A 26,615-nucleotide genomic window follows, 5' to 3' on the forward strand; every position below is an offset into this window, starting at 1 on the left:
GACGGTGCCTTAAATAAAAAATATCCTGATTTTTGTTGGCTTATATTAAGTTTTCAAAGGCCTAGATATTTTCCCCTGGATATTTTCCCCTGGATCTATGTTGACACTGCTCAGATGACTTTTCCTTTTGTGATTATGGATGATTCTTTAATATCTTTCACAGACCATTCTTTAGTGGTTTACTTCTCCATGTAATTAAATGTGGTGCTTGGAGTTTGTTTTGGCTGTGGCTTCCCTTTAACGTGTATCTTCAAAGCCTGTAGTGTGAGAAAGACTGGGCAGGAAAGAATGGAACAGGACCTGGTTCTTTTGAAACCAGGGATGTTTACCCATTCACTTAGAAAGGAGATGATGACAGGTCTCTATCCTGTCTGTCTGTGGTGCTTAGTAAAATTAGTCTTGCTGCAGTTAGTAGTGCGATGATACAGATAAATTATCTGCCTATTGAATTCTAGATTTTTAAAAGCACAAAAAAAATCTGCGGTATTAAATTTTATCCTTCCTAGGCTTTAAGCTGCCTTTACCCCAGTGTTGTGGTACATGTTTCTGAGGCTTCTTTCTGCCGTGGGGGGTGATCTGATACACCTTGGTCACACGGTAATGATTTTCTCCAGGCCCTGCTGCCCATTTTTCTACCAGACACTGAATTTTAAAGCAGGTCCTTATGTGGCTGCACTCAGCCACGTGTCCTTAGACAAGAGAGATGCCACAAACCAAGAGCTTTTCTCTGTCTCCTTGAACGTAGTGAGAGGACTTGTCTTCTAAATCCTACGTTTTCCCCACACCTGCCTGCAGCAAATCCTTTTTTCTTGTTACTCATATCCTCAGGAAAATCACAATCATTTTAAGATGTTTACTAACATTGAGTACCTTATTCCTCTACTCATTGTGATTTTTCCACTCTTTGATCTCAGGCATTGCATGTCTGCCTCTACTACAGGCTTCCTTTTCCCAAGTCTTAACACCTATTTTAAGTGAACCCTTCTGAGCGAACAGAGTGCATCTCTGTTGCAATGATATCCAAAATCCTGGTAGTCTTAAGGCCATTTAAGCTTCAGTCTCCTTACGCTGGGCATTACAGCACCGTTCCTCAACTCTCAAGCTTCCTCAGCTTTCAGTCATTTGTATGTGTGTTCCCAGAAGGAAGGGGTAGTGAGAGCTGATAGCATTTTGCTGTTTCACAGTTCAAGAAGTTGGACTGCTGAGAAAATCGTGTTCACAGCCCTTAAAGGGTGGAACACAACTCCTCAGAGACAGGGCCAGCTCATCTCACACAGGAAGGCCTAGGAGGGGCTGCGGTCATTTGCATTTTAGAGAAATTAGGTTGGATATGGGTGAGGAGACTGTGGGCTTAGAGGGAATGTGGCTGTCGTAGTATATGGATTCCCTTAGCAGGAGCAGGAGAGCTCAAAGGAAGGGTTGGAGTTGCAGGCAAAGTTGTGAGAACTGTTTCTGAGCATATTCCTAAGGTATCCTCTCTCAGCTGCCATACACTACTTCTGAAGGTGTATTTTGAAAATACTTCAGCTTTTTCCCTTGCTGTTTGTTTCTTTACTGATTATTGATTGTTTTCTATGTAATTTTTCAGGAGATACCAGTGGGCATAGTTGCAGACACTGGATCAAAACCAGATAGCCAATGTATGTCATGTCATGTTTGTGCAACAGTTTTACTTTACGTGTTCTGTTCAAAATGTCTGTTTTTTCTGTGTCAGAAAAAATAGCCTTGATGTTCTCTTTGAACATCCCCTTGACCACAGACAAGTTGTTTGCTTGTGGTTGTTTCTAGAATAGGTACATTAACAGAAAAATATAGTTTTATGGTTAGCTTACTAAGAAAGATTATATAAATTTTGTGTGTGTGTGAAAGATTTTTATGTTTTGGAAACCGATTTCTTTGCTTTGTGAATTACCGAACTACTTTGATTAGTGCTAATTGTCTTGGCAAAAGGCAAGGAAAGAGAAGTAACTTCTAGTTAAGTACATTGTAGAAGTGTGACTATGTTCTTGTACTGTTGTTATACCTTATTTAACTATCGTTGATCATTGAATATTGGACTAGGTGGATGTTTGGGACACTCAGTATGGCCGTTTTGATGTTTCCATGCTATATTGATCATGATTCTCTCAGAATAAGCAGAGGGAAATCTAAGAAAATGACCTATTTTGCATTAAACTTTCTGGGCCGTTGCGTTACTGCCACTCCTTGGGTCCATCCCACCTCCGCAGCCTGGCTTCTCTAATTTGACTTTAGTCAGCAGAAAGCTTAGTGGGCAAAAACCTCTTTTATTAAATACTGAGCATGAGGCACTAGCTAAATTTTTTTTGTCCTTCACAATCAACCCTAGTTTAACTAATAATTTCTTCTGGAATTCTTTCATTCACATCTGATGAGTATAACTTCAGCTAAGTAGAAAACCTATACACAATTTTTTTCTTACTGGCTTTCTTCTCTTGTGAGACCATAATACGAGCGATGGCAAGTGTCATATTAAAAGGATGAAAATATATGGAAGGCAATAGAGATTTATCATCTTTTGAATACATATGACTTTGTTAAATAACAATCTGAGCCTGGGTTTGTGTGGCCCAGATTCATACTGCCTAAGTAATGTAATAGAGATATGTGTCACCTAAAGGTAGTTCAGCCCACCTAAGGTCTAACTCATTGTGGAGAGGTACCTTTCTCTTTCCATTAGTTATAAAGGGAAAAGATGGTTAATATCAGGTGGCGAAAGCTCAGTGGTGTGAACTCCAGATGTAAGCTGAAAGTGCAGTAGAAGATGTATTGAAGGTAATGTGAGTCACTGGAGCTCTGCTATGTGCTATAATTGTCTAGATATAAAGAATTAGTACTTATTGAAGATATGCATGTTTTATGTTATCTAATATGATTTTTAATGAACTCTTGGGGTTTTTCTCATTTGTTATTTTCTTTGCTTTAGTTTAACAGAATTAGTGGCATTAATTTGTTCCATAGGAGTCTAGTGCAAAAGAAACGGAAAACAAAGCTTTAGAATCTGTGAAACGTGCCACATTTTTCACATGTTAGAGAGAGGAAGTACCTGTCACATTGCCCGTAGGAAACTGCCTTGAGTAGATCTAATGACATTTGTCTGTGGTTTGGTAGATACATCATTAATATTTGTGCTGTCACCCAGTACTAGATCCTGTGCATGCAGTAAAGAAGCATCTTTTTGAAAAGCTAGCCACTGTCTAGAAAAATATATAATTGCAAATTAATCACTGTTCTTGGCCAGCTTCTGTTTCTTACACTATGGCATACAGGATGGCTAGTAAGGGAAAATGTGACCATCCTTTTCTGGGACTACATGCCATCCTGAATGTGCATTCTATGTATTTCCTGAATTAAGCCTCATACAGAGGAGGAAGCACAAGTATCATCAGTACAGCTTTATTACAAAACTGATCTCATAGGCATGATACGGTTAAGCTCTTGGATGTACTGCTTTGGTTCTGCTACAACTAAGTTTGCAGGAGATGTTAAGCTCTGTGTGATGCATGAGCTCTTAAAATACTCTGGAACCCTGCTGAAGTTTGGTGTAAGCATTGCGTTTTCCAAGATGCACAAAAAAATGAGTAGAATTCTGTTTTAAATAATGACCTTTGGCATATTGCGTATGTGACAGGCTTCAGAGAGACAAAGTCAAATCATTGGTGCTACAAAGTGTGGCAGAAAGAAAATCATTCCATACTTCCAGCAATATAATCTGGTCAGTTCTGAGGGGACTGATGCATCAAAAGGGGACTGTAGTAAGTCTCAGGTGACAAACCTAAATGAAACTATTAAACACAGAAAAAGTAGCATTCAATACATAGTTTGTAATAGTAACCTCAAAGATATTTGGAGGTGATGTTCTATAAGAAGGTATTTTCAGTTTGCCTCTAAGACAGTTCGGGATTTTTTCGTTAGCTTAATGTAATTTGTAATTCTTCATTAGTTTGCACAGTGTGTTCCCTGTGGGCCTTGAAGAAGGCTGATGTTCTCACTCCCAGTGGTGTTGCCAAGTTTCCTCAGAGGTGGCCTTATTCTGATGTCTTTCATTTTCCCTTGACTGTAGCACTTGTCTCACTCTGTTTCTTGATTTAGTAAGTTGAGCAGATGCTGACAGGTTTCACCTTATTGGATCTTGTAAACTTTATTCTTTAAAGAAATGCTTTAATGGTGGATATGACAGTCTATGGGTGCAGATGTATATCTCTCAATATGAAAGAGGGGTTAATGTCTTTTTTGGGGAATTAACGCTGCAAATTACTGACAGGTGGTGAAATGATGATGTGTTCAAGAAGATATTATATAACAGAGCACTGGAATGCCAGCCCAAGATTTCTTCAAGATAGAAGTTCTAAATTTGATTGTAATATATGTATTGTCCTCCAAACTGGCAGAATGATTTCTCAAATGTGCTGCACTGTGCAGTATTCTCATTGCTTTCAGCTGAGAGGAGCTGGCAGGTGCTAAGCACTTCTTAATGCAACTCTTTACTGGGACAACTAAATAAGGGGTTTTGAGCCTGAATTTAAGTATAGTTTTTTTTGTTTACCTTTTAAACTATGGCCCAATATCTAAACTAAATACTGAGTTTATGGTTTTGAGGGAGTGCAATTGCAGAAGTTGTCATTAAGATCAAAATCTCTTTATGTGAATAAAAGATTCTTAAATATTTAGCCAGCTATCATTAGAGTCTGTACCAGTAGAGTGGATTTCTAGTTCGTGATGAGGAGCTGATACTCTCACTGTACTTGACTTTTGATTAGTTCTAGTCCGGTCCTGTGCACTGAAGGCCCGTTAGTGGCTGGTGTGTGCTGGGTGCAGTTCTGGAGCACGGCTTCTGTCTTATTGCATCAGACAGGACCTGGTCCTCACACTGTTCTGCAAAGTGATCCAAAGCAGGCTGAGTGCAGATGACTGGGATGATTTGCTCTGAGAACTACTCCCGATCTGAACTAAAACACTGATACTCTCACACCCACTGTATGTTGTCTTGATTACTTTCTGAGTTATCATACTCCCCAGAACTTCTACTGAAAAAGTGGGTGAAAAACTGAAATTCTAAATTCTGACAAAAGGGATGATGGAATTAAAGCATCAAACGTGTTCTGAATTCAGGTTTACGGCGGTTAGTGGCAATTCAGTTCGAGATTAGTAGGCTACAAGTCAGGTAGATTTCACTACTGGGGTGAGTAGAGCAAGCCTAACACAGAGTTTGCCTGGATGTTTCAAAAAATAGAGTACAGATAGTTGTCTTGTATGTAGATGTAAAAGTGAATGACGATTCCCTTACCAAACTTATCAGTAGGTAATCTTTTAATCATCTCATGTCCGTTTTCATATTAGTAGTTCAGAGATTGCTTGCTGCCTATTTTTAACATGCACAGGAAACCTGTAGTATTCTAAACTTAATACAAAGTGAAAAATAGCACATTATTACTGGGCACAGCCATTGTTTGAATGGAGGTGCAGGAAGCAGGCTGCCCAACAATTACATCCCAAAACACTATCGTGTTATATGGAAGGATATAACTGCTACTGGATGATGCTAAAAGAGGAGCTGTAGTCCTCCCTACTGCATCACAGTGATTTGTTCTGAAGCTCTTTGAGCATTAAAAGAAAGTGAGAGAATGATTGTAAGGCTATTCCTAAATATCTGTGCAATAAGAGAATTAGTAAGTTTCCTTGTCAAGGAAACACAGCAGAATTTGTACAGGAAAGAGTTTGTAATTTTCCTTTTGTGGAGTGTATATTACTATTATTAGTTTTTCCAACTGCCCAAAGGAAACTTATTAAAAATAAAGGGTGTTCGAAAGAATCACAGCTGTGAAATTAAGTACTTCAATGGAGCAGAAATAGCCCCAGATTTTCAGATTTTTTTTCTCTATAGCAGTTGTCAGCATGCACAAGTCAATATTGTTGACTGATCTGATTTAAAACACCTGCTTGGAAGTAGTACTTTCTTTGGTAAATAGCTTAGCTGATTTAGGAAAGATGGTCTGAAAGAACAGATCAGAAGCAGAGAATTGTAAATTATATGGAAAATAAATGTCTTTTCTCTGTACATGTGGACACAAGATTTGAAGCTTCCTTGCTTCTCATCTCATAAATGATTGCAGTGAGACAAGGAGCAACATCTCTTATCCAGTATTAATGCTTGTGATGCTTCCTTTTCCCAAGAGAAACTAAATGCTAAAGTAGACCCTGACATGCCATAGGAGAGGAAATGAGTTTCAGATATCATGTTTTACATTTATTTATTTGTAATTTTCAAAGTATGCTGGCATCTGCTGAAGGACTAGGCAGTCTGACCCTCCTCTGAAATTGAGAGGTCTTGGTCCGTATATGCAGCTCCCATGATTGCTTTGTGTTTTATCCAGTTTAAATGCAAAGTTCATAGAAATTTCCTGGAGTAGGACGAAATGCCAAAACTCTTTGTTCCAGAGGGTGCACCATCAGGCTGCAAAGGTGTATTCTCTGCATCTTTGTGAATCTCTCATTCCTTTCTGCCATCAGCAGGTAGGATGGTGAGTCCCCTAATGCCTGCCTGGGCCCTGGCTCTTGAGAGATGGGAGGTAGATTTGAATTCTCACGGGCCCTTTCGTGCTCTGGATGTATGTGCTTGCAAGCATGAATTTGTTATAGCAAGATGGGCAATAGCAGCAATCCTACTTCCTTTGCCTGATAGATTGAAAGCTAAAAGAGCCGTTAAGAGATTTCTCAAGAGGCTTAGAATTGTTGATGTTTGCCTGTGTGCTCGGAGCACACCTTCTCCTTAAGGCTGTGGAGATGGCTTTGGCAGAGGAGTCCCTAGTTCCTGCCCCCCATCAGGCTGACGGAGAAGCTAGCTGCAAAGCAGTCGGGTCAGGGTGGCTCTGTTTGCAGGACCCAACCCCTGTGCGCTTGGAGACCTTCAGGGTGGAAGAGGGTGAGCCAGGGTGAGCTCAGACTGTCTGCAGGGTTACTTGCCAGTTAAACAAAGATGAAAGGGGTTGAGCCCACACACTTAGATCTGGACAGCTAAATTCACCCTAGATTTATAAGATCTAGCTTTAACTGTTTCTTTATTTAGCCTTGATCTGGGGTTCACTGATGAAGGCACTGGAGGTTTTCATTAGGCAGTGGATTGCAGGCCCTTATGTCAATGCAAATCCCCCAAAAGGCTTCTGTTAAAGGAAAAGGAAGCATCCAGATGTACGCTGTTTTGAATCAAAGCACTGTGCACTCCATAGCATCCTTTTAAAGCAGTGCTTTTTATTTTATATTTTACCTTCCATGTAATTTAATTTTTTCCTGTGGTCACTATTCAGATATGGCATGCGGCTGTAAACATGCATATTTGTTATTGATCTAAATGTAACATGTAAGAAAATATCTTGTAAAACCATTTTGACATAACCGTTGAGTAATTCTTTCAGCCTTTGTCTGATCAGCTGGCACACAGGCTAGTAGAGGTTATTTTGTATGACATGCAGAACTGTAATTTACTCTAATGATGGTATATTTTCATACTGTTGGTGAAAGGGGTGTACATATACATATGCACACATAAAGCAGAAAGAAGGAAACCCCATTTTTATGTAAGAGCACACATGATATGTATAGATGGAGCAATCTGAATACATGTAGAAAATGTGTATGAATAGATGTAGAAAATACTTCAAATTGCTGAATAAAATATTCCCAGATTCTTAGGTTCCTTTCACATAATTTTTAGTTCTTAAAATAATCCTCTGAAAGTGCTGCTTTTATCTTTTCTGTGCAACGATGAACTTTTATGTTGGAAAGTGTTGAAAGTACTCAGATAGTAAAGCCTAGATTTTTGTTTTGTTTGGCAGTACACTTCTGTTTAGAATTCTTTTAATCTATCCGTTCCCTGCTTTTATATTCATCTGATAGTTGAAGGTTCTGTGAAGGATATTTCTTTGTATATGAACTTATTAAATCAATAATACTCAAAAGTGTGAGATTTACTTCCCTTTTTCCTTTTTTTTACATTGTAAGATAGGCTCTTGAGCTGTTAAATTTCCATTTGCCTTTCTTGAGTTTTTTTTGGGGGAGGGTGGAGAAAATAAGAAACAATTTTTATGGTAGATCTAAAGTTTCATTAAAATTGCTTATGCCCTGTCCCAGGCATTTTAAGTGGGCCATCTGTCTAAACATCTCTCCATTTTTTTCTGATCATTTCCTCGACTTATTCATGAGCCATGGGAGGGCTCCTTTGTAGTCTCCATGTAGCTGGTTCAGTCTACCCCCACTGAATACATCTATGTGCTTGCATAACATATCTTTTCACAGTGCTGGAAATTCTCTGAACTTGGTTCAGATGAATGGCCCACTTTCTGAAGGTCTTTTTTTCTCCCCCTGCAAAGATTTGTATGCAGAAACTGACCTTGGTGGCTACAGAATCCAGCACATTATTCTTGATCATTTTACAGGCCACCTGCTGTGAAAGTTATGATGAAGGATTTCTTAATGATTCTTTGACCATTAACATTGTTTTAAGTCAATATTTCACTTTTATTTAACTGCTGAATAGGTAATTGCACAATTGAAAAACAGCTTTATGGAGTGTCATATAATGTGGTGTTCAAACGCTTATAATCTTTCATAATGGCAGAATTTGTTATGATAGTTTGGGATTTCGCTGTGTTTACGTAAAGTATTATGCAGCAAAAATACCAGAAGTGAACAGAATTTTTAAGTTTCTTCCCCTAGTGTTAGAACTCACATTTTGAATTGGAAGTAAAAAAAAAATAAAAAAATCTATACTCAATTTCCTGACCCTTTAGGAGATGGTGACATTTATCATAGCTCATTACATCATCAAGAGTAATCGGGAGAGGGGAGTTTATTTCCCACAAACTGCAGAAAATTGTAGTTTTATTGAGTTCCTTCTATCCAATTGGTTGATGACAATCAAAATGGATGGGCCAGGGCAGAGTTATTACTTGACTTGCTTTTGTGAATGTCTGTTTTCTTTCGTTATTTGTTTTTGACTAGAGGAGATAATGGTTTAACTAATGTCTGTTTTCTGTGAGCCCAGTAAGTGTGCGTCGATCTAAAATTTTTAGCAGTTGTCTGCTTTCCTCACTGAAAACTTGCAAAGAAAGAAGGAGCTATAATTGCTGCTTTATTATAAAGTATCTCCCTCTCTCTCATGGCAGTTGGGGGTAAAAGGGACATAATACACTGTGCAATGTATGAAATAAATTGTGGGACCATGACATCATCTGTAGTTGAACAAACAGCGACTGAGGTTGAAAATAACTAAGCAAGCAGGCAAACAGTGCTGTTTTTCTTCTTGCACCTTTTACATGTTTTGATAACTTCAGTGCTTTAGAGTAATGCCTTTATGACTTAGAGCCAGCCCATCACCATACTCTTTGTCTGTGTCCCTACTGCTTGTTATACTTCCCTTTAGAAGGCAATACGGAGTAGAGAGGTTCAGAACTGCCCATTTCTGTTTGTGGGGAGTTCGTAACACCCTTCTCTACCTACCTCCTGTCGTTGTGGCCACAGTGCAGCCTTTGCTCGCTCCTCTGTGTGTGTAATACACCTGGCAAGGGACAGCAGTGCACAGCGCTCTGTGGCCCTGCTTCCCCTTCACCTGGCACTCATCTTTCTGCCAAACTTGCGTTTCTTCCTGGAGCCAGTCATCTTTATACGTAGAGAAAGTAATTTTTTTGATGATATGTCATTTACCAGAACTGGGAGAAGGAAGAGAGGGCGTTTTGAACCCTATGAAAGACATATCATGTGAACTCTGAATCTAGGGTTGGAGGGGAAGTGGCTTTTGTGTCTTTTGTGATAACAAAAATGACATTTGTGATGATAAAAATGACATTTTTTTCTTTCAGTATTTTTTCTGTAAATAGAGTATGTCAGATTTCAGCCCTGGATGTAGAATTTTAAAAGTGATACATTTTTTAAAATAGCCAGAAGTTTGCAGAGTTTTCCATGAACTAGTGGAAAATATAATCAGAAGTCCAGAGGTTTTCTTTTTGGAGGACTTAGAAGAGTTCTTAACTAAGGAAACAACCTTGCCCAAGAACAGAGAGGTTATTTCCCGTGCACTGGGACTTCTCAGACATCAAAAAACATAGCAAAAAACACCCACCCCAAAAACTATGCCCCCCCCCCCAACCCCGCCAAAAAGCTCCTTTCTTAGCCTGGTAGAAACTTCTGCATTTCTAAAGTAGTTCACAGACTTGAGCAACTTCCTTTCCGTATTCAAGAAACTTAGACTTTGATCCTTGCTTTTGGACTTGGTGATCCTTACTAATATAAAAAAACCCCAAACCCTCAGAATCCATCAAAATGGGTAACTTATCCATTATTTACAAAATAATTATCTACAAGACAAATTATTTGAAAGGGATTTGATTTAATGAACAAAAAATAGGATTCTCCTGAGCTAATGTAAGTATCTGTCTTAGCCAGCGTAGCTGTAGGTTGCAGTTACAAAGCCAGAGGTGTTTGATTAGCAAAGCTGAAAAATGTCCCTGTGCGAATGGATCTAGCGGTTCCAGGAGGGAAGTACAACTTGCCGCGTACTTGGTATTAGATGCAGCTCTGGACCCTGCCCTCCTGACCACCAGTGTTGCAGAGAGTGGAATTATGTGCCTGTGTGGCTGTTTGAAACCCAGGCAAAGCAGTCGTCATAGTCATGCCTTTCAAGAGGCATGCATCCTGTTTGGAGATACAGTTGACAAAGCTCAGCAAGACAGGACCGAACAAAAATAATCCCTGCTGGAGAACAAGTCTGTCTTTCCTTTGATGGCCAGCAGCCAGATTCATGAGGTCACTTCCAGTCAAATGCAATATATGAAGCAGGGCTGTGCCAGTGAGGTTATAAGGAATCTTATGCCACCAGTGAAGCGGATCTACTAAGCTGTGTTTGAGATGAGGTCTTACCTCTTACACAAGAAATATGAAGTTGCTATAAACCACTAAATCCTGTTGGTTATTGCAGTGGAGTACCATGGAGAATTTAGCCAGGCTCTGCCAAAACCCTGCGACGTTTCTCCTTACTGGTGCTCTGATACCAGGAAGCGCAATGAAAACATCTCTCAGCTTGCTGCCTGCTACCTGCGCAGGAAATTCCTGTTCCTCTTCAGGAACTCTTGTGTCTGTTGCGTTTCCTATCAGCCAGTCTAAATGTTTTGGTGACATACAGGAATTTCAAGATGAGGTGCTGAGAAATGTCATTGTGCCCAATAATTCCTCAGATTTGTTGTTTTGACGATTGCCACTGTATGTTAAATGTGAAAGGTAACACTTGACACCATTACTATGGGAACAGGTTATTTTCAATAGCGGTTTTCATGAACTTCGTGGGTAGTGATAGTTAGAGGTGAGCTGAGCTGTTTGGTGAAATCTGGTGTAGGCCTTGCTTGGCTTGGATCCAGAAGTAACCAATGATAAGTATGCATCTATTTGTCTAGCTAATATATTTAGTGCTTCCATTTCCCCCTTTCAGGCATGTTGCAAGGCACAGTTTTTGGAAACTCCTTGCCTACTTAGGTACCTGAACTGGTACTGGCTTAGATTTAGGGTGTCTGAAAATGTAACCATCTTAAAATAATTGTTGAAATCCTTAGCAAGTCAGTGTGTTATCCTTGGCTTAGGCGGGTAATTTCTCCTCCTATGGCCTCTGGAGGACTCACAGGTGCTTCTCCCTGTTTGATTCCACAGGGGATCTTGGCACTCCCTTTGGGGAGATGTGGTTCACTGGGCACCCGAATCTCAGGAGGATGCACGTGGCATAACACGGAAAGATGTGTTTCCAAGTTGTAAGACTCTGAAGGCTGCAGTAAAATGGTGTAGTAAGCTCTATAATGTACAACAGATGAACATTATAGCAGAAATTATCCTTAAGAAGAGACCAAAAGGTGATAAACTCCTTATATCTCTAGATTTCTTACACAGAATCTAAACATGTGTAAGAGTCAGCATGGAAGAAAAGCTATACCAAAATAATATATCTTTGTTTTAATGGAGTTTAAAGTCCACCTTCGTACCTTTTCTTCAGGCTACATGGTGCTTGCTGATGCTAATATATACGGCAACCACTCATCAGAAAAGTTGTAGCATACCTTTGGACACTAGTTATTACAACAAAGTGGAAGAGGCTTGAGAAGGTAGGATGAGGAAACTGAAATAGAATATTACATTTAAATAAAATAGCTGAAAATTACTTGTTTCACTCTGAACTTCCAAGAATGGAGACTCAGGTCTCATTCCTTTGCTATCAAGTGTGCTGCTTTAAGCTAAAGTTGAAAAGATTCAGGTTTCTTGTATTACCTGATAACTGGTGCAGCCACAGAATGCTGCAGGGGTGGGTATATTCCTGCATGTGGGCTGTGATGATATATCATTATTTTTTCAGTTTGCTTGAAGGGCTCTGTGGATGAGATACTCTGAAATGTATATTAATTATAAAATTACTTGTATTACTTGCTTAGCTGAATCTTTTGTCTGTAAATGACCCTTAATTAAGGTTTACTGAGAATGAGATGAAAGAAATAGTGGTTATATTTTGCCCTTAAAAGGAATGCTCTAGCTATCACTGTTGCTATTCTCCTGCCAACCCACTTTCTCATCTGCTTTTCATCCTGTTTGAGCTAATTCTGCAGCAAGTGCTGGCTGTATTCAAGAGCCTCCTATAACTTTATCAGCGTACCCAGTGTGTCAAGGCAAATCTAGAAAGAAAGTAGAGTCTATTTTCTCCTTACATGCCACTTGACAGAAAAATATATTTAGTTTTTTTTTTTCAAGTGTGCTCTCCAACTGTGTCTATAGATTAATGATATTTTATACCTTCATGACCATCCTATGAGGCAAGCGCTTCTGGTTAAAATGGGAGAAGCATGAAATCTCTGTTAAAAATTCTTCTTCTGTCTGTTTCTTTTTTAGAATTCCTATTGCTAAATCAAAGAGAAGTACCTGGGAGCTCTCTGTGCGTCTGGGAGATGGAATTTACCCAGTTGCAGTTTCAAAGGATGGCTCATCATTTTCTGTAAGTTCTGCTCATTTTCTAAGAAATCTAATGTTTTGAGTCAATGTATATTATCCTGACACACACTAAAATTGTCTCTGTTCAGTGACCATATTTGTTTTGTCTTCAGCAGGCACTGATGTGAATTACAAAACAAGACACTCTATGTTAATGAAATAATGCTAGTGTACAAAGATTTCTCTCTGCTCGTGCCTGTAGAACATTTCTATATTTACTTGTTCATTAAATTAGTTTTCTAATTAATGACACTGTTTAGTGTCTTGTTTGGAAGTAAGATCTTATGCTCCATTGTAGATATGAGAGCAAGAAAATAAGTGCAGAGTCAACAAAAGCTACATTACCTTAAGTTAGTGATTAAAGAAAAAAAATCAAAGAACCGAGCAAGTTGAATGTGTAATCATACTGGAATGAAATCATTCAGCATGACAGTGGTAAAACTGTATGTGGTCATAGTAAAATGCCAGTGTTTCCAGATGTGCCTAGGTCACTTCAGATGAATGTGTATAAACTACTGTTTTTACAAATATTCTAAGGTAATTACTTAAGCACTTAATGTTGTCAGCATGAAAGGCCGAAAGACCATGACAGTAGAACAATGGTAACGCTGTGTTCAGTAGTTCAGCTGTTCTGGAGAATAAAGCCAAGATGCAAGCTGGTTGAGTTGGAATATTGGGAAGGTAGAATTATAGAGAGAACTACTTTAAGTCTGTTAATCATAATTCCACAACCAAACTGAGATATATATTTTTAAATAGTTGACTTGCATAGTATCTGCTGACTCTTAGGCAAAAGTTTTCCAAAGGGTCTAAAGAAGGTGGTTTTTCTGAGAATCACTGAAAAGCAGGACTGTGAGGAATCCCAGTAGTTCTCTAGTTCACCTCTGACAGCTGTTTGCTCTTCATGTGTGTCTTCATCAAAGAAACTTCTGCAACCTCTGCTCCATGACATTTTTTATAATCTTGATGTTCACACCTTTGTTGGATTCAGAATCATGAGATTTTTTTGAAAAAGGACATTTAAATTAATATTTCATATAATGAAGACAGTATTGTCTCAGTGATTCACTTTTGCTTTGCTCTACTGAAATGACAATGCAAAAGACATGATTATCATTTGAAACTGGTCATATTTTTAGGTGATTATTTTCACTCATGTGAATTGAGGTAATGAAAACCTATCTTTTTTTAAATGTTTTTGTTGGCCTAACTGGGGCAAGAAGTTGCCTAACCAATATTCTTTTTAATACTGCCTTTACCTCCATCACACTGTATTTTACGTATACTCATGATGAATGTGAGAGTATGAATAGAGAGCACGGATGCTTTCTGTTCCACATGGATCGTGCTGTAAAAACGATATGGAGAACATCAGTCGTTGTGGTCAGCACCTTTAAAAATTTTCTCTTGCAGGTGTACTACTTTAAGTGTGAAAGAAAGGTGGTCATTTTAGTTGTAGTCTTTTAGAAGGAATTCCAGGAGGTCTTGAACAACTGTTTACTAATATATGTGTGTGTGTATATATATGTACCTAATATATAGTGTTGCTCTGTGCCACTGACACTCACCCTACTTGTAGAATGGTACTTTAGGAGTGAAGGCCATGCCTGTATGCAGCTTTTTACTGAATTAAATTTATCTAAAGGCCCTAACTGGCATCCAGTGAACTTGGATACAACCCATTGCTCAAACAACAAAACATCTCTGCCAGATTTCAGCCCAGTGCAGAGTTGGACTGGCACTGGTTTGTGTGATGGAGATAGCCCTTCCCAGGAGTAGTCATTGCCCCCAGCCTTTCCACCTTTTTATTGCAAAGTTACTATCTAACAGCGGTCAGCCTGAAGCTGCCTGCTGCTGTGGGTGTTGCATAGGCTCTTTCTGCTGCGAGCTCAGAAATCTAATTCCCATAGCTAGCTGGACCTCCCAAACTAGGAGTTTTGTTTAGCGCAACTAATTATACAGGCGTGCATCTGTGTGCGTATGTGCACATGTATTTTCCGAGAGATTTACTTGTTTCATTTAGTTACCTGGCCTCTCACTTATACTTGCTTACATAATTCAGTAAAGATAGATCTTGAAATCAGACTGAGGAAAGTTTACAGACAGAGGAGGCCTAAGCACCCTTTTATGCTTTTGTCTCTATCGGTTGTGAAGGTAACTGAACGTACAAGCGCGTATACGAGTCAGTCCTAGGTTCCACTTCCCAGCTGAGCAGCTGAGTTGTAAACTGCACTGTTTCTCCAGGAGGTACGAACTCAGAGAAAGGATGGTGAATGTAATGGTATTGTTGCTGGTTTATCATTTCAACATAGAGAAAATCATTCTGACCTATACCACACTCCAAACCTGTCTGTCAGTTTACATGGGACTGCCAGACAGTTCTGATGTCTTGCAGCAGTATGAACATTACAGCTAGCATAAGCCCAGTTTTACAAGGCATATGTGGAGTCTGATTCCTAGTCCTTTGGTTTGCTATTCAAATTATAACAAATAACAAATGTTGAGGTTCCCACTCGTGTCCTTGCGTCCCTGCAGCGTGCTACTGCTGTTACCTTCCCGGTGCTAGATGAGGAGGCAGGAGCACCCCTCGGGACCTGAGCACTCTTCAGTGTCACGGGCGAAGGGATGCACAAGCAATTGGGAGGAAGTAGGGCCGCCGGGTAAGACAAGCTGCATCACCTAGAGGTTGGGCAAGAGGGACTGGCGACAGAAGCTGTTGCCTTCTGATTTTGTCTGAACCAGGCCTGTATACTCGGGGAGAGATAATTCCTTATTTATTCGTACCTGGAAAATTCCTTAGCTGTTGAAATAAATCACAGTAGGGGGATTTCACTGTGACCAGAGGTCTATCTCACTTAAACCTTAAGGTATAGTGTATTAAAATTAACTCCTGAGCTTGGGTTTGTAAAAAGCAGGTAACTGTTTTTGAATACCAGGGTGGTTTAGAGCTACACTTATTTTTCATTGTTACTGGATAAATAGCAGAGAATATGCTATTCTTTATTAATAAATTTTCTTTTTGCTGGGGTTCTCCTGTGATTGTGCTGCAGGCAAGAGAATATAATAAATACAGCACAGTCAAAAATCTTCTGAATTATTATTCAAAGCTTTACAATGGAAAAACAATTGCCTTAAAACTTCAAAGAAGATAAGTCAAAGGCTAGGAAATGAAAAATCATTTTCTGATCAGGAGGTATAAGGTACCGTCAGACAAAAATGGGGAAATTCAACACTTTTCTTTATTAACTTTGCTGTCAGAAACACAAGCCTTACTTTTTGAACTTCTGCATTTACTTTTTGCTATTAGGCTGGTGTGACACGGGCTCCTGACTTTGCGGGTTGTGTCCCCTTGTGGCTTGTGACAAAGATAGCTGAATCTGTGGTGCAGTTTGATAGCCCAGTGGGAGGGCCACCTTCACATTCCCCTTCAGAAGTTTACTCCCGCTGCAAACTGTGCATTGCAGCAGCAGAGTTCGCATCCTGATTTACTTTGTTTACCACTGGGACTCTTCCAACAGTGACTCCTTTCTTTTTTCCCTAACACTTCTTCTCTCACCAGCCGAAACCTCACCACCTCACAGTGTGCAGTGCTTTGCTCTCTGTGCGGGGAGTGTGAGCAGCAGGCTTCTCCATGGTTCCCGCTGTTTGCGAGCAGATCATTCGTCAGCATCTCGGTCTATGGGTCATCTGTGTTTCTCTGCCTTTATCATGAGAATCTTAATGAATTGTGCAGTGCTAACTGCTCTTTGCTGCTCTTTATTTTTCAGCATTGTGAATTTTGTAACCATCTGTTTTTAACCACTTTATTTGTAACAGAGGTCCTTGATGCAAGCTGGTTTTAGGCCACTTTAGAGGCCTTGCTTCCCCAAACTGAAGGATTTAAAAGATAAGTGGTCAAGTGTGAGTAATACTGTTTGCCTGAAGCAGTGCAAATAAAAATATTAGTTTTCTTGTTTCCAGTAGAGGTTAAAAACTTTTGTGACTCCTAATTTGATTTTTTTTCTTTTAAAATAGAAGTAGCTTTGTTATTCTGAAGCCAGCAACATATGTGCTAATACAGGTTTGTATAGAATTAGCATACTAGAATTTTCAGTATCAGACAGTTGTTTCTGGTGATACCCTATCAACACAACAGCAAACACTTTTGCAGTTAAGATTCTAATGACCTGACTTGAGAATGAAAATTTAGCAACTTTGAGATCTGCATGCTTGTGTACCAAGAACTTGCCAACTAAATTCATGTAAATGCCCCTTTTTATTTTTTCTTTGTCCTGTATATTAATTGCTAGAAGAATCTTTAAGCTAACTGCTTGTCATATATATCCATGTAGTTCTTTGGAGGACAGATGGTCAGATTCTGGGCTTTGAGTAGTAGTATTCTTATTATTCTTAAGAATTATTCTTAAAATTTTTCCTCTCATCAATGGAGTTAAAGATCTTAAAATCAAGATTTCTGCTAAAACAGAAATTGAAGGAAGAATACCCTCCTTTATATGAGACTAATGTAAAACAGCAACAAACAGCCCAGAAGCATCCTGCCGCCAAACTCTGGAATCTTTTGTTCAGTTCAATTTCAGACAGGCATGTTGTTCATCTTGCCATTTTTGATTGCCCGAAATGTGTTTATTTTGTGATTTCATTGATAGAAAGGCTTGATCCAATTTTGCTGCTGAAGGTTGGAGACTGTTCATTCTTTACAAAGCTGGAGTGTTCCACAGAGTACCAAAGGGAGGGAAAGACAAAAGTAAATGAGAACCTACATATATTGTCTTCAAAAAACATGTAGACGTGGCACTTCAGGGCATGGTTTAGGAAGCATGGTGGTGTTGGGTTGACGGTTGGACTTGATGATCCTAGAGGTCTTTTCCAACCTTAATGATTCTATGATTGGGCAAACCTGGTAGCTGTGTGGTTTCCCTGCACGGTACTAAATTGACCCTTCAAAACCACGTATTAACCACCAAGGATGCTCTGGATCCAAGTGATGGTGGCTTTGTTTCCCATTCGCAGACTTCCACTCCTGGCTGCTCATAGCCAGTGTAGAGTCCCTTTGCTAATGGTATCCCGGATGGGAGCTGCCCTTCCTGGCTGTGTTGTGAGCAGCCACTTAGCCACCAGTGTGTGTAGGACTTCGGTGTCACGGACAGCCGTGAACCAACCTTCTCTGGTGTGGGTGGATTTTGTGTAGGTAATACATTTAAGATGCATAATAAAAGTAATAGCAAAGAATGTAGGTGGCCTAAGCAAGGGAGAACATAAATACATTGGACCAGGCATCCAATAATAAAGCTCAAGTTACTGGATCCACCACTGTATAATTTTCATTCAACAAAAGAATGAAAGATAAGTAATTATGTGACTGTAGTGCAATCTTTTCACTGCTGTAACCCACCCTCCTTACTTCCTTCAATATTCTTCAGCTTTATTTTTCTGTTATGAATGTCACTCGAATGAGACAACTAAAGAATGGTTTGTATTAGTATCTTCATGGTGGAGGAGGCGGTAGAAAAGGGATGGGTTGTCTTGATTATTGTCTACATATCTGCTTTCACAAAAATACCAGCAGTAAGTAATTACACTTTAGGAGATAGTTGTGTTTCTTTTTTTTTGAAGTTCGTTGCTCTATATGTAAGTTGAGGTCCTAATTTTAGTTCAACAAGGAATTTGTAGCTGTATTTTATGCAATAAACTGCATTCTTGAAAATCTTTCTGGCATAATCCATTTTCTGATTCTTCGCTGTAGTATAAGAATCCTCTGTCTTGAGAATTCCTTATTACCGATTTGCATGTTTTCTTTGCATGTAATTTTTGTTATTCTCCTTTTTCATGTTTGAAAACAGCCCTTTCTGTTAGGGGTCTTCATCTCTGTAGTAGATGCATACCTTCCCAGATCACTTAGCCTCATCTTCTCATCTGTTCAGTTAACAAAGAATTTCCAGATGTTTTCAGTTATAAAGTAGCTTCTTATCATTGAAGTTGTGGTGAATGAAAGTTCTTTGTGTGTTGGGTTTTTTGTGGTTTTTTGTGGGTTTTTTTTTTTTTGAAAAGCGTATGGTGAAATAGTTCAGCAGTTACTTTGAGCAAATGGGAATTTGGTATATTTCCAGAGGGACCAGTACAGGTCAAACACTGAATAAGAGGAGTAGAGAAAGCTTAATTACTTTTTTCCAGCTTGCTACTAGAATGGGCTACCATTTTCATGAAATATTGGATCACTTCCTAAATTCTGATTTAAGAATAGGTAAATAATAGCACAGCCATGAAATCTCTCTGAAAAATTTGTGAAGCTTGTCCGGCCTGATGAGCAATTGATTAATGAATGTTCTTAATTTTTAGGAAAAAGCAATGTTTTTTTCCCCCTCTATCTTTTTCATGGGAAGTAAAGAAATTATTAGATAACTGTGTAGGTAGAAAATTGGCTTTCGCACCTCTTAATATTTGCAATAGAAAATCTATTGCATAGTATATAAATGAGAGCATAAAAATACAAATCTAAGGCATTGCTGTCACTGTTATTTGACTACATCCTGTATCATCAGCGTAGAGTAGATAAGTAGTTATCTGTATGCCTTAATTTAGTTAGTGAATTCATGTATGTCTAGTTATGATTAAGTTTGGACTTCACATTAAAATGTAATAGACATTTAATTAGGGGAACTCTGCTGTATTCATTGGCTAGATTTTATGACTGAGGGGTTAAGTTGATTTTAAAATTACTTTGGGAAATATTTTCTTTGTTTTGTAAATTCTCTTCGGGGGAGGGAAAAATCCTAAAGAAGAAATACCACTTAAAAATTAAACTAGATGCAGCTGAAGTATGCAAAACATCAAGTGTAAAAAGGAAAAGTGTAATGTAAAATCAGAGCAAAGATACAGAGGGTTGCTGTAGGCAAACTTAGTCCACATTTAACTCATTAAACACAAATGTGTATGGAGTGGGATCATAACTCAGTGCATATTAAGTTTGTCTTTCCAGTAGTCCATGTAGAATAACATTGCCTAGCCCTATCAGTATTAATAACCTTGTTAAGAGAATAAATAAAATACCAGGATTATTATTGCTAGTGTCTTGCATTTCTGGTATACTTCAGGCATATAATAATATATAACTAATTGGCCATATAAAAGAAATACGAGGGCTGTATTAATTGGGATGAAAAGCAAATACCTGTAGGAATTAAAACAATAAGAGAGGTAGCCTGCAGAGATACAAATTAACATATATCCCCAGGAGTAGTAAACAACCATCTTCTGGTTAGTCTAGTTCTAAATATATACTGTAATGTGTCAGAATGTTATATATGTTATATAGTTGTATGTATGGAATAAAATATACTGTTATTCCAATGTCCGATATTAGTTTGAGTGAAGGGAAAGTGTGTGTGTAAAGGCATAAGTGAAGGGGGCGGATCAGTTAAATAATCGTTAACAGCTGTAAGCAGAAAACTTTTCCTGTCTTTTTCCAAGTGGTTTGTATTTTACTTGCAGAGTAGCGCACACATTCTCCATTGCAGTACACGTGTAGCTGTGCAAACAAAATTCCTCATTATCAAGTTCTATAGTTTGCATACCTATAGAATCTGTTGTTCTAGAGGTGGCGTACCTACTTTTACTCTTTTAATTCAGGTTCAAATCCAGAGCATTTTCTCTTTAAGACTTATGTGGTTTGTATAATGGCATTTTATCATGCTATGCATAAGCTAGCCCTGTGGTGAGAGCAGAATCCATGATTTCTACCCTTGCAAAGCACCGCTGTTATCTCTGGGCTGTAGTAATGCTCCTGGTGGTTGACTGACTGTGGCTTTAGATCCTGCATTCCTTTCTGTACAGTTGCAGATTTACTGGAAGGGTAGAGGCTGCCCTATCCTACCCTGATGGGATGTGGACAGTTTCTCCTGGGAGGCAAGCACTGTGTGCTTGAATCCTTCAGTCTGAGGGGAGCATTGATCCTCATGTTCTGACTCTGTGGGCAAGTGCTTTAATTGCTGTGTTTCTGTGGATGCTGATGTTGTGTTTTTTAAATGAAAGTGGCCTTGGCCTCAGTATCTCGTTGTGAACTCTTTCTGGTACGCGTTTCCACCCTGCTGCACTGAGTCAGAGAATTTAGATGCTGGGACATGTTAGATGAGATAGAGACAAAAATGCTTAGGTAAATATTAAGTATATTCATGTAACACTTGTATGTACTTGTATTAGATGTGCTTGTGTACTAAGCAAAAAGAGAAGCAGAGTGTATCTGGATTGCATGTATTTTTAAATACCGTGCCAGTTTAGCAGTAAGTATGTGTAAGGGACTGGTACAATAGTAGCTTTGTAAAGAGAGATCATTGGTGTGGGTTTGTATGTCTCAGATTAGTTTATTCATACAGTACCCCATAAGCATATAGAGAAAATATCTACAAGGTTGTGAACTAAAAATTACATGAAAACTAATGAATGAATTGTGTAATTTTAAATACGCTCTCCCTTCTATGTCAGAGCAGTATAATAGCTTGGTTATAGTAGTTTTTGGAGACTTGTAGTTCTGCTACAAAACTCACAGCAACATATGGTCTGGCACTGGTATGTAGCCTACAAGAAATGTAGGCTAAAAAGAAATGTAATGAAAGGTTTGAAATACTAAAATGTAAACTCTTTTAAAAGTAAGCGTAGTCAGTTTGGATATTTATTTTCCTTGTGTTAGAATTAGACTTCTCTTCATTGTTTTAAAGCGTAGTTCTTAGAAAGCTGAGAAGGAGCTAGGTTTTTATAATGATTAATTCTAAATTGCACAATAAAGAGTTTTACCCACACAGGCAGCTTCCTACAATGAACTCCTGTGGTATGAAAATTGACACTGTTCTGCCATGGGTCATGATCCAATGATTCCAGGAATTCCAGTGAACAATAAACTGAAATATAAATGAAATATCTGTAATGATTCAGGTAACATACCACTTTCTTCAGGAGGTCTTGTTTTTGGCGTAATAGTATTTAATGTGTCCTGCCACCCTTCCAGTCCTTCTGTAGTCTTTTGGTGTAAGACTGAAAACTCCTTGGGGCATTGGTGTTGTCTTCAATTCGTGTGCGCCGTGCACACTTCAGATCCTGCACCACAATATTCGTATCATTGTTTTCTAGTTCTAAAAAACAACGCTGCCATGAGCATCGCTTGGATGCTTTTCTTTACCATTGTTTTTGCATCCAAGAAAAATGTAAGAAAAAGCCCAACCAACTCCTCCCTGCCCTCAAAAACCCCTCCAACTTCCCACCCGCCCCTTCCCAAATTTTGTGGAATGAATAGATTAAAAAATGTTGTGAGCTCCTCCTGCTGGTTCAGCAGGAGCAATAGTTACATTTAAAAGTATGCTAATGTAATGTTAAGAGCCTGGCTTATTACCACAAAAGCCTTAGTTAACTCTGCAGCTCCTGGATGGTGTTTCATCTTTAATTCTGTTTTCTGAGCAAATTGCAGCAAATTTAATATTCAATATGACGCTCTACTTTGGGATCTCTTGATGCTTTGGCATAGGGGGGAACTACAAGGTCGTTGCTGCTTTGAGATGCTGTCTTAGCTCTAAATTTCTTTGCTGCCTTCCCCCCCCCCCCCCCGCTTAGTTTAATTTTTAAGTAAGCCAGACTATTAACATTACTTGAATGTAGCTTTTGTGGCTTATGAGAAATAATGCTGCTGTAGTGGATAGATGTGCGTCAGCTGTGACTAAATGTTTTGATGTAGTCTTCTCAAAAGATAGACTAGAAGAGCTTTGCTTTGAAATATGTGAAGCAGTTTTAGACACAGCTTCTCAGATGGATCTAATTAGTCTTTCATATGGACTGGATGTCCGTTTGTTGCAGCTGAATTCTCATTTCATTCACCCATAACTAGAAACACCTCGCTTCAAACGTGTTTCTTCAAAGAAAGAAGGGTTTAGGGTTCCATGTTTTACTGCTTTTTGATGTTGGTTTCCCTTTAACTGAGAAGACCTTATGTTTATACAACTGTTATTAAGAAAACATAGCTTTGTTCATGAGAGTTCATTCGGTATCAATGTTAGCTGTTGCTAGAAGTCGGAGATCTGTGGAATAGATCTTGCTGTACGAGACTAGTGGGACATCTGTATGTCTGGCTATTAAACTCGTTGTAAGGAAGATTTGAATGCAAGCAGGATCTTCTAATAAAACCAGGGAACCTGGGTTGTAGGAGGATGAAAATAAATATTAGAGATACAAATGATCAGGCTCATCAATGGATAGCCTTCTTATTTATTGTTTATATACAGTAGTCACCAGAGGCATTGTACTCTATACTGTTCACCACTTAGGATACATTTACATGGTACAGTTTAATACAGTAAAAAGGAACCTATGCTGGCTAACCTAGTTTAGGCAGTGCTGCATTAATGCAGCTGCACTGCTCCTGGTTGAACTAACTTGTTTAGAGCTGGTACGCACATCTCCACGTGACAGTGTTGTGTCTTGTGAGACCTCTGCAACCAAGAATATCACAGAAGTTGTAGTGATAAGTGTCTGGTTCATCAGTGTAAAATACTCAGTGAATGATACTCAAAAACTGCTATGGTTGATGCTTAAGGAAAACAAGTGGAAGGAAAGCAAGTTGACAGATGCTCTGCCTCTGTCTATTCCCCACTAGCTGCTTTGCAGTCATGATGTTCGTTAGACTAAGTTTGCAGTTTGCAGAAACAGGCTGATTGTGCTGGCTGTACTTCTCTGCTCCCCAGCAATGTAGCTGAGCTGGTTTTGCCTCTGGCAATTGCCATTCAGGTCTTCTCTTCCTTGTCAAAGAAAGGGTAGTCCTGCCCAACTGCCTCAGATGGTGGCACCTAGGACATACTGATAGGACAGTGTGTCTCTTTACGTGCTTGAAGAAACCCAAGATTCCTGCAGCACTGGATGCTCAGTTAGCTGCATAATGTCTTGGGTAGTGTGGTGGGCTGTGGGCAGTCTGGCATTAGTGGAACTGGTTGGCCTGCAGGGTTGTCTCTTGGGTCCCGGTTACTCATCCACATCAGTAACTACAGCAAAGCAGCGAGTCTGCTAGAAAACCCTCAGGACAGTACTTCTACCTGCCGCTAGCTTCACCCAGTCTTTTCCTCCATTTCTCACTGTGTAACCCTCCTTTCTTAAATCCTCTGCTTGTGCACAGGCAGCTTCGTGCTCCCTGTTTGTCCTGCCAGAAAGCAGGTCTGGTTCTGCTGTGCAGTCACTCACGTACAGGTTGGGCAGCCCAGCTGCTAGGTGACAACCAAATTGTCCTTGTCTGTCCAAGAGCTGAATGAGGGCACTCATTTTGTTCTCTGTGCAGCTTCTCATTTTCATAAAACTTAAAGGGATTTTAATATGTTTGGTTTGGGTTCAGAAGTTGAGCGTGTGCTGCGGATTTAGAGGAGGGACTCACAAATAAACAGTGTGTTTTGTTAACCACTTTTTTCCTTCCAAGATCAAGTTAAAGGTACTGTTATTGAAAGGGTTAAGAAAGAACAAGGTGGTTCTGAATGCAGGAGGAGGGAAATGATTTTAAATTATTAAAAATGAATTGCATCACTGTCTGTGGCTCGCATAAAGAATAAAAAAAAGGAACCTGATTTAAATAGTCATAACCAACTGCCAATGGTTTATTTCATTTTCAGAGAAGTCTACAGATCTCAAGGACATACAATAAATTGAAATCAACTGGAAACCAAAACAGACCTATAGCTCCATAATGCTAGAATTATTTCAGGTAATATTGTATGTACCAGTCTTTATTTCAAAGGTGGTTGTTGCCGTTCCAAAATCACTCAGACTTAAGGAATGCCAGATGTCAGGTGTGCGTTTTGCAGTAGTGTTAACTATGTGACTGAATGCAGAATCCCTTCGCTGTTCCCTGTGTTGCATGGGCCAGCTCTGGGCATTTCCCATGGCTTGTATAGTGATGGGGACTGTTGTCCATAGACCTTAGTTTGATTTGTTGTGGAAATGTGAAGAGAGGCAGTGTACAAGGGCTTGGAAGAGAAGGGTCAGTCTTATGGTTAGTGAGGCTGTGCGCTGACTTCTGTATCTGCCTCTGCCAAAGTCTTTCAGAGGTGCTAGCCAAATCTTTGCAACCATACTTTCTATAAATACAGTCAGTTTTTTGTATGCTCTTCGTACTCTGGGCCTCAAACTTTGCACTGGAATCAGTCATGGAAAGGCTGAATACTTACAGCTGCTGGGGAAATCACTGCTGTCAGAACATTTAAAATTACAAAGCTAAGTACTCTGCAGTATCAGGTTTCATGTGCATCGTGTTTAGTAGGATCTTTTAAAACTGTAATCTGTTGATGTCTCACCTCTACTATATGGTGTGAGATGTGATGGGAATGTGGTGAAAATAAACTGATGTTTCTCTAACGTGAGAGGATGAAATACTATGTGTTAAGGGAGACATGAAAAGTGTGATGAAGAAAACAATACTTCTGTGGACTAAGACTTGAGTAGCATGCAGTAAGCCTGCCTGAACAATTTGGAGACTAGTTTCATTAATGAGTATCATTCAGGAATGTGTCCACAGCATTTTAATCTGTTTAAAATATGTATAAAAGGAGATGAAGCCAGGTAGTGCTTTGTATCTCAAATTTTATCAGTTTGTGATGTTCACACTCACACAAAGTTGTGTCTGAATTTAGCAACTGTGTATGTAAGAGAGAGAGAACGCTCCCTATGTTCTTATGTAATAGTTCTTCCTTCCCCCCCGTCCCCCCAATTTGCTTTGTAATGTAATGCTGGGGCTCCGAGGATTTGTTAGCTGGTTTGGATCCATTAAGGTCATTGCATGGACCTCTGCAGTAAGCTGAGAGTGTAATTGCTGGTAAGCCTGCCCATTTCTGTGCAGCACGGTAACAGAAATGAATGGTAAAGGTCAGGAATTTTCCAGACTCCATTTCTAAAGGGTGGTCAAGCATTGAGAAGTGGTGCCTTCTGCGTGTTTGCTTCTTTTTGGTCGCGGCTACTAACGTGTAATTTTTCAAGTCCTGCCTTTTCCCAGCTTGTCTCTTTGTTCTGGTTTCATTGTTGTGGCCAGTCCTGGTTTCCACCCCTTGGCTTTCTTGCCTGGTCCATGCTCATTGTCTGGCTAGTCTAAGTCTCCCCTTTGGACTTCCACATCACTTAGCAATCAGTATTGGTTCTCTTCTATAGGACCTTCTCCCATGTAGCTGTGCTCTGCTCTACAGGCCTCCAGGCTTTCACCCATGCATTGGTCCACTTTTCCATTTTCCTTTCCCAGGGCCTCAGCATTGTTTTTGATTTTTCCCATTTCTTCTACCTTACTATTTGTCTTGGCTAGTCCTTTTTCTAAGATAACTCTCTTACTCCTTAGATAGTTCTCTCTTTTTCTTCATCCTATGCTTCTATCCCCTTCTTCCTTGCACAATCAGTGTGTGCTTCCATCTCTTCCCTGAATTTGTTTCATGTGTTTGTTACCACTTCCATTTTCTTTCTCCATTTTTAGTTGTCTTGCTCCTTGAGTCCCCCCCACTTTACTACTTGTTCCAAACTTTCCTCTCCAGCTTTTCTGCACCTCCTTCACTTTCCAATCTTTGTTCCAGTCTGCCTTCTCCAGTCAC

The 26,615-nt window shown here is 39.4% G+C and overlaps 1 protein-coding gene across 2 annotated transcripts in view; it reads left to right on the forward strand.

Annotated features, from left to right (window-relative positions):
• Positions 1 to 26,615, forward strand: part of PCCA (propionyl-CoA carboxylase subunit alpha) — a 293,304-nt gene that overhangs the window by 168,053 nt on the left and 98,636 nt on the right. For both annotated transcript variants that reach the window (XM_075090133.1, XM_075090123.1), the window contains one exon: positions 12,931 to 13,033. In XM_075090133.1, the coding sequence (XP_074946234.1) occupies positions 12,931 to 13,033 (103 nt within the window). The remainder of the gene's footprint in view (positions 1 to 12,930; positions 13,034 to 26,615) is intronic.

The sequence above is a fragment of the Phalacrocorax aristotelis genome, chromosome 1, assembly GCF_949628215.1.
Source record: "Phalacrocorax aristotelis chromosome 1, bGulAri2.1, whole genome shotgun sequence".
Classification (NCBI taxonomy): Eukaryota; Metazoa; Chordata; class Aves; order Suliformes; family Phalacrocoracidae; genus Phalacrocorax; species Phalacrocorax aristotelis.